This window comes from Bos indicus, chromosome 1, assembly GCF_029378745.1.
Source record: "Bos indicus isolate NIAB-ARS_2022 breed Sahiwal x Tharparkar chromosome 1, NIAB-ARS_B.indTharparkar_mat_pri_1.0, whole genome shotgun sequence".
Taxonomy (NCBI): Eukaryota; Metazoa; Chordata; class Mammalia; order Artiodactyla; family Bovidae; genus Bos; species Bos indicus.
In genome coordinates, this window is record NC_091760.1 from 138,924,302 (window position 1) to 138,932,810 (window position 8,509).

At 49.6% G+C, this 8,509-nt stretch overlaps 1 protein-coding gene across 2 annotated transcripts; it reads right to left on the minus strand.

Moving 5' to 3' along the window:
* Positions 1–6,663: 6,663 nt before the first annotated feature.
* NUDT16 (nudix hydrolase 16) lies at positions 6,664–8,243 on the minus strand. 2 transcript variants are annotated; one of them, XM_070794991.1, is made up of 3 exons: positions 8,065–8,243; positions 7,617–7,970; positions 6,664–6,988 (listed from the first exon to the last, which is right to left on the minus strand). In XM_070794991.1, the coding sequence occupies exons 1-3, from the start codon at positions 8,200–8,202 to the stop codon at positions 6,809–6,811; spliced, it is 672 nt and encodes a 223-aa protein (XP_070651092.1). In that variant the 5' UTR covers positions 8,203–8,243; the 3' UTR covers positions 6,664–6,808. The 2 variants fall into 2 exon arrangements, with proteins under 2 accessions (XP_070651092.1, XP_070651098.1); XM_070794997.1 differs by having other exon boundaries at positions 7,701–7,970; positions 8,065–8,241.
* Positions 8,244–8,509: the final 266 nt, after the last annotated feature.

Sequence of the window (8,509 nt, forward strand, 5' to 3'; positions counted from 1 at the left end):
CCCTATGTAATTAAACCCTGGCCTTCACTTTGGGCTCCACCATCCTGGGATTGGGGGCTTCAGGGGTATGAGGTGGTGACAGGCCCTGCCTGGCTTCCACCACTAAAATAGCAAGTGTCCAGACAGCAACGCAAGGCAGGACCAGGTCTCTTGGGATCTGAATCTTACACAACTTGGGGAATGTTCTTTAGGTGAAAAAAGAAACCAAAATTATAAAAAGGAAACCAAAGGAGATATTGATATAGGATGTAAAAGCACAACCAATTATAACTTTAAAAAGCTAAAAAATATCACAAACATGACAAAAATCCAGGAAAAAAAATTATGAGTTAATTCCCTGACATGCTTTTATAGTATTCTTTCCTACTTATAGGAGAGTGGATATCCCTTTATTCCATTTTACACTATCATTTTCTACACAGTGTAAGGTAGATTCACCTAGTCCAGAAGATCAGGACTAGAGACTGCTTCCATTAGGAAGTGACATTAAAAATAAGAAAGGATTGGAGTTAGTGAGGCAACATGTGCAGGTGGGAGGCGGGGCTGGGGCTGGGGCGGGGGTGGAGGGGTGGGAAAGGGCATGGCCCGGGGAAGGGGGTGAGTGTCCCACTGCAAGAAGCCTGAGGTGGAAATGGCTTTCTCAGCTCTGGTGGGTCAGAGGATGAGAAAGGAGAGAGGAGGTGATCAAAATGCAGGGGAAATACCTCCATGGAACATTATGCAGCCATTAAACGGGATTCTGTGGGGTCTACGCAGCAACATGGAGCAAAGCCTTGGCGGAAAATTACAAGCATGAATTTCTACACGAAAGTATAGCCATGTGAAGAATTATGGAATCTCACCAACAAGGTTCCTAGTGAAACAAAGAGTAAGTTTGAGTCCTTAGTCCTTTTTCCCACCTGTGGGCGGCGTGGACTCGTTGTGCTGACCCCTTCCTCAGGAGTCTGCTGCGTCCCCTCCTTCAGCCACTGCGGAGGCCAAGGAGCCAGGCCTCCGGTCAGGGGCGCAGTCCAGGAGCCGCCAGGGAGGAGCCAGGTGAGCACGTGACTTTCTCATTTGGGGCTGAAGAACTTCCTCCCCCCTCAGCTCAGCAAGTGGACCCAGCATTCTTCCTGGGATGGGTCGTGTGCCCACCCTCAATCCTTTCTTTGTTTCTTTAGACTTATTTGGGTCCCGTTTCTGTAAACTCACAAGAAAAAAAAGCAGTTTCGCTCTTACTACTCTAACTGGTCACTTTATAAACAAAATACATACACAATGTAGAAGGTTCAGGCAACATGAAAATCCATAAAGAAGGAAGGTTCAGAGGGTTGCTCTGTCATTTATTCCAGTTTTATCACGTTGTGCTCAGAGAACGTGATGTGTACTCGGTCATTTCAGAGGTGGTACAGACTGGAGAGGATTTACTGAGGTTTTCTAAGGCCCAATGGCCTGATCTCCTTCAGAATGGACTGGTTGGATATCCTTGCAGTCCAAGGGACTCTCAAGAGTCTTCTCCAACACCACAGTTCAAAAGCATCAATTCTTCCATGCTCAGCCTTCTTCACAGTCCAACTCTCACATCCATACATGACCACTGGAAAAACCATAGCCTTGACTAGACAGACCTTTCTTGGCAAAGTAATGTCTGTGCTTTTGAATATGTTATCTAGGTTGGTCATAACTTTTCTTCCAAGGAGTAAGCGTCTTTTAATTTCATGGCTGCAGTCACCATCTGCAGTGATTTTGGAGCCCCAAAAAATAAAGTCTGGGATTTCTTTGGAAGGAATGATGCTAAAGCTGAAACTCCAGTACTTTGGCCACCTCATACGAAGAGTTGACTCATTGGAAAAGACTCTGATGCTGGGAGGGGTTGGGGGCAGGAGGAGAAGGGGACAACAGAGGATGAGATGGCTGGATGGCATCACTGACTCGATGGACATGAGTCTGAGTGAACTCCGGGAATTGGTGATGGACAGGGAGGCCTGGCGTGCTGCGATTCATGGGGTCGCAAAGAGTCGGACACGACTGAGCAACTGAACTGAACTGAACTGAACTGAACTGAATCAATGAGTAATTTGGTAAATGTTTAAAGGTAAATTCTCTCCTTCAGTCAACAGAGTTCAGGATTTCTCTTTTAGGCAAAGTATATTATTCTGTTGGACTTTGTGTCAAAGTTTTTTATCTGGAATATGGAGATAACATAATAGTGTCTCTATCTGATGTGGCTGGGCTAAGTTACATACGTTAATACATGAAAAGAGCTGAGAATAGTGTCTGCAACACAGTAAGTGCTTACACAGTAAGCATGCTTAATTGTTGCCATCATGGTCATTATTTTTATATCCTAGATTCTGTACTTAAATGGAATTTTGTCTGCCAAGGATTAAAGAACTGGGTTTGTGGCTTCCCAACCTTTTTCTGTTGATTTCTCCTGGTATTTTCCATAGATTCGCTGTATACAATCTGAACTTCATGTGATCATAGTGGATAAACTCTCAATTAAAGAATCCTTGAGTAATTTTAAGCTGATAGAAATCTAGTCCCTTAAACCCTTTCCTCCATGCTGCCAGCTGTTTGTGTCTTACCCCATCTTTCCTCTTAGTCCATGTTTTCCTCAAATTTCCTGAGCAAAACTGCTTCTGTGGGTTGGAATCAGTTTTCTAGAGCAGGCTCTTTATCATTTACCGCTGGTGTTCCTGTCCCTTTATGAATAGATGCATGTTATCTCCTGTTTCCTTCAGTGAATTGGAGGTGATTTTTCTACTCCTTTGCCCTCAAACAAGCACAGGTTCACCATTCTGCTCTCCCCTCCCTGTTAACCCCAACTCTGCCTACATCCTTACCTGGAACGAGTCCTGGACAACTGGAGGTTGTGAACTGATCAATCCATCCTTCAGCAGCCAGAAAAGCCTGAGAGTCCAGGGGTGTGGGTAAGTTGCCCTCCCTGGAGTTTTTCCAAAGGCTGTTTTTTTTTTTTTCCTTTTACTGAAAACCCCACCAAAGTCATCTGCCTGTGGAGGATAACAGGACCTGGTGGGGAGCAGGGGTGAGAAGCCCACAAGACAGCCTCCTTTCTCTGCTTTTAGGCCTCTGCCAGGCTGCCTTTACCTGGAGGGAATCTGAACTTCCCCTTTCCTTCCTCCTTCAGAGTCAGAAAGTGGGGGATGGGGGGTGGTGGGGAGGGGACGAGGCCATGTGGTTTCTCTTCCTGGGAGTTTTCTGTGGCCTTCGGGCCACGGTGGATGTTTCTCTATGCCATGTCCTTCCTCCTCAGAAGTGAACGTGTTTTAGGTATAATCCCCCACCTCCTGCTCTCTGTCCATCTCTAAGGCAGGTCAAAGTCCAGCGTTCATTAGTTGGGCTCAAATTCTGCTGCCATTCACTAATTTCATCACAGTTTCTCTAGTTTTTTTTTCTCCTGTTCATTTTTCCATGTGGAGGAAAGTGTTTGGGGGGAAAAAGTACCCTGTGCAATAAACTAAAGTCACAGGCACCTCTTCCCACACCTGCATGTCTGCCCTGGTCTGGTTCACTCAGAAGCCTTTGGGCTGAGCAACCAGGAAGGTGGTGGGCACTCTCCTCAAACATTTCTGATCAAAGCAGCAGCTCTACCAGAAATTCGATCACATCATGTTTCTGCAAATGATTCAAATTTAGGTCTCAACACATCCAAAATGACCTTGATTCCACCCCCTCCAAAAGCTCATGTGATTCCCTTTCAGTTCTGCCGGGCTTTTCCTTCATCCATAATTTGAACCGTACAGTCAAAGCTATAACTTTTCCAGTGTCATGTACAGATGTGAAAGTTGGGCCATAAAGAAGTATATGTGCTTAGTCATTCAGTCTTGTCTGACTCTTTCAACCCCATAGACTGCCAGGCTCCTCTGTCCATGTGGATCCTCCAGGTAAAAATACTGGAGTGGGTTGCCATGCCCTCCTCCAGGGGATCTTCCCAACCCAATGATCGAACCCAGGTCTCCTGCATTGCAGGTGAATTCTTTACCATCTGAGCCATCAGGAAAGCCCAGGAATATTGGAGTGGGTAGCCTATTCCTTCTCCAGGGGATCTCCCAACTCAGGAATCAAACCGGGGTCTCCTGCATTGCAGGTGGAGTCTTTGGCTGAGTGCCAAAGAACTGATGCTTTGGAACTGTGGTGCTGGATGACTGTTGAGAGTTCTTTGGACAGCAAGGTCAAACCAGTCAATCCTAAAGGAAATCAACCTTGAATATTCATTGGAAGGACTGATGCTGAAGCTGGCTTCAATACTTTGGCCACCTGATGTGAAGAGCTGACTCATTGGACAAGACCCTGATGCTGGGAAAGATTAAGGTGGTGACAGAGGATAAGATGATTGAATGGAATCACTGACTCAAAGGACATGAGTTTTGAGCAAACTCAGGAAGATAGTGAAGGACAGGGAAGCCTGATATGCTGCAGTTCATGAGGTTGCAGAGTCAGACATGACTTGGTGACTGAACAATAACTTGAACAACTTAAGACACCAACTGAAAAGTCACCCCTGAGTCCTCTCTCCGTCCTCCAGCCAGCCCATCAAGGGCTTGTCAATGCTGCTGCCATCTCTCAAGCATCCCCACTTCTCCACCTCCTCTGCCATCCAGGCCCAGATCAGCACCACTTCCCACATCCCTCCTACCCTCTCCAGGCCTCGTTCCACACTCCTCACCCCTGACCATGGCCTGTGGGCCTCTGCACGTCTGGTTCCTGCTTTACTTTCCCTTGCTTACTTTATTTCTTTATTTTTTAAGTATTTATTTGGCTGTGTCAGTTCTTAGCTGCAGCATGTGGGATCTTTCATTGTGGCACTTCGGCTTAGCTTGCATGCAGCATGTGGTATCTTCCTGGACCAGGGATCGAACTTGAGTCTCCTGCATTGACAGGTGATTCCCAACCACTGGACCACCAGGGAGGCCCCTCCCCTTGCTTACTTTAATTATACTGGTCCTTTCAATTCCCCAGACCATGCTCTGGTAAAGCAGGCTGCAAATTCTTGGCATCATCCCCTGCCACCCTCAATTGAGAAGTGGAGTCTCATTTCCTACCTTTGTTTTAGGATAATTTGCCCAGATTCCTCCTCAGGGCTTTAATATCCAGAATCCTCTCCCCACACTCCTCTCTGGCTCCATTCTTCAACCTAAACGCTCTTCAGAGGCCCTTCCAGACCACCTCAACTAAAAGTGAAAATAACAAGGCGGAACCTGCAGCTGTCCTTTATTTCCTTCTTAATGTTGTTCAGTTGCCCAGTGGTGTCAGACTCTTTGTGACCCCATGGACTTCAGCACACCAGGCCTCCCTGTCCCTCACCATCTCCCAAAGTTTGCCCAATTTCATGTCTATTGCATCAGTGATGCCATCCAGCCATCTCATCCTCTGATGCCCTCTTCTTCTGCCCTCAATCTTTCCCAGCATCAGGGACATTTCCAATGAGACAGCTGTGTGCATCAGATGACCAAAAGACTGGAGCTTCAGCTTCAGCATCAGTTCTTCTGAGTATTCAGGGTTGAGTTCCCTTAAGATTGACTGGTTTGATACAGACATATAGACATAAATAAAACAAGCAAATAAGCATCATAATTTACTGTATCTTCCTCTCTAGAGCAGGGGTTGGCAAACTGTGGCCCACACCTTTTTAAATGATTTTACTGGAACAGTCACACCCATTGTCCATTGCTACTTCTGCCATGGCAGTTACACAGTTGCTACAAATGCCATGTGTCCTACCCAGCCTCAGATACCTACCATTTGGCTCTTTAAATATCCTGGCTGCACAGAGAGTAAAATCTGTAGCTCTTTCATCCTTAGATCAACAGTACCTAATACAGTTAATTGGTTAAAGGGACTGAAGAGCTTTGAAGCCTGGCTATAAGCCCTTCTTTACTAGGGGGCTCTTTGTGGTGCAGCAGGGCACGGCCAGATCCCTTCACTGTCCTGAGTCTAAGAGGTCCCAAATGGAAACCCTGGAGGAGATGCACCAGAACCCAGGAGTCTTAAGTCCAAGGTCAGTCCAAGGAGGCCAAACCCTTTCCTCATCCCTTCTGCTCAGTTTCAGAAGAGGACAGGGGGTAGGTTAGGGCCCTCTACCAGCTTTCAGGGAATATTGCTCTGACCAACCCCTTAGGCAAGGAAGAGACCATACTTTCAGGGGAAAAATAGGTCCCTCTGCTTCTCTGCTTTCTCTACCAAGTATGGGCTGGGCTAGACTTTGGGAACAGCCATGTAGGAGTGTAGAGAAAGACTCTTCCTGGTTCAGAAGCTCCTCCCCAGCAAGGAAGTGAGTATGCTGATATGCCACTTCCTGCTTAAACTGGACATCACAAGGGATGGGGGGAGGCATAAGCTTATGTGTGTCCTTAGTTGCTCAGCTGTGTCCGACGCTTTGTGACCCCATGGACTGTAGCCCACCAGGCTCCTCTGTCCACGGGGGTTCTCCAGCCAAGAATCCTAGAGTGGGTTGCCATGCCCTCCTCCAGGGGGTCTTACCAACCCAAGGATAGAACCCAGGTCTCCCGCATTGCAGGTGGACTTTTTACTGTCTGAGCCACCAGGGAAGCGTGTGCACAAATATAAAGAAAAGAGGCAGGCTCTGAGAATCTGTCAGGCCCCCAGGATGAGCTGCAGATTTTTGCCACTGATGCCATGAGTCACCACGGGGTCCTCTGCTCAGAACACATTACATACTCTTTTAATCTGTTATCATATATCAAGCCCAGGCCCAGAAGAGAAAACATTCCCTTTTTCCTCCCTGCCTCCCCAGTACAAAGGCCCTGATCTCAGGCAGGTTTCATGGGTCCATGGAGGGCTGCCTCTAGGGAGGAGTTGAAATCTTAAGGCGTGCAAAAGAGCCAGGTTCCAGCAGTCCCAGGTTCTGGACGGCTTCCAGCAGCTGTTCCCGTGCATTTCCAATAAAGGTATTCTCCAGGAAGGCAGGCAGGCCTCCCACACCATCCCGCAGGGTATACAGGGGCACCCGCACCAGGCCCAGCACCTGGGAAAGGAAAGAGACAGGAGACTCTGGAAATTCAGGGAGCTTATCCTAGCCAGATCTTTCTAGATCAGAGGTCTAACCCCTTATCAGTTCAACATAATGAGGCCTGAGCATGCACACCTCTGGGGACGTAGAGGGCACAGGTCTTTGCAGACAAATAACCCAGGTTGTGTTATACATCTCACAAATGCCAACCCTTCCCACACCACCTTAGTGGCTCCCATCTCCAAAACGCACACTACACCAGTTTCTCAAAATTTGGTACCCAAGGCAGCCACATTAGCACTATTTAGGAACTTTTGAAAAATTCAAATTCTCATGTCTTTCTCCCCTCCCCAGCTGAGCAATTATGGGAGTGGGGTCGGTAATCACTGTTTTAATAAGCCACTTAGATGATCCTGACTAGCATACACAATCTATCCCTCTCTCCCCTAGCCCAAGTGCCAAAGTTTTCCAAAAAACATCAGGCAAGAAAAAAATAGGGCCTAAAGTGCCAAGTCTGCCATTGTAAAGTGGTAGCAGAAGAGTGATTTGGGTGGCTGAGTTTTAGAAAGACAATGCAGAGGCCTGTAAAGAGGAGAGAGAGCAAGATCTTTGCAGGGAGGCCAGGTTGGCTGTAATTAATCACCCAGACACCAACTACACGAGGAAACAGCTGGGACAGGCCTTCCGGGGCTGGAGGAGGCGGGGTGGGGTCCTGGGCTGGCCCCACCTCCAGCCCGTGGTCTCGGGCGCGAGGCGCGCCCATCTCCACCGCAGTCAGCTGCTCCAGGGTCAGGAGCTTAGTGTAGAAGTGCGCCACCACGCGCGGCCGGGACCCAGCGTGGGAGCTGCGGTAGTCAGCGCGCTCCACACGAAAGGCGCCCGCAGCCTCGCCCAGCTCCTCGCCCAACTCGCGATTCAGCCCGTCCTCCAAGCTGCCGTCGCGCAAGTCCACGAAGCCGCCAGGGAAGCCCAGGCGCCCATCAAAGCGCATCTGCATCTGTGGAAAAGGGAAGCTGGGATGGCCGGGGACGCCCAAGGCGGCCTGGCCGCGGGGCGGGGGCGGGCGGTGGCCGGGAGCGCCCCCTCCTCACCAGCACGGCGTAGCGTAGCGGAATGCGGCCAAAGAGCAGCCCTGGGTCCGGTGCGTAGAGCAGCGCGTGGCACGCGTGCCGCCAGCCCGGCCCCAGATGCAGGGCTTCCGACAGCTCAAGCCTACGCATACCGGCCATGGCCTGCCTTCCCCAGCTCTGCGGCGCGGAAGGCCCAGATAGGCAGCCGTGGGCCACCAGAACCAATCTCTGCAGGGCCCGGGGCGGGGCGCGGTGGTACGGACCAATCCCTGCAGGGCCCTGCGGCCAGGGCCAATCCCTGCGGGGCTCGGGCGGGACGCGGCAGCGGCCGCAGCCAATCAGAGCGGGACCTGTGGGACACCTGGAAAGTGGCCCTGGGCCGGGGCGGGTGCTGCAGGAGTGGCGGGATTCTGGACGCGGAAGGACTCCCGTGATAGTGCTGCAGTCACAGTCTAGCTTAAGGGTA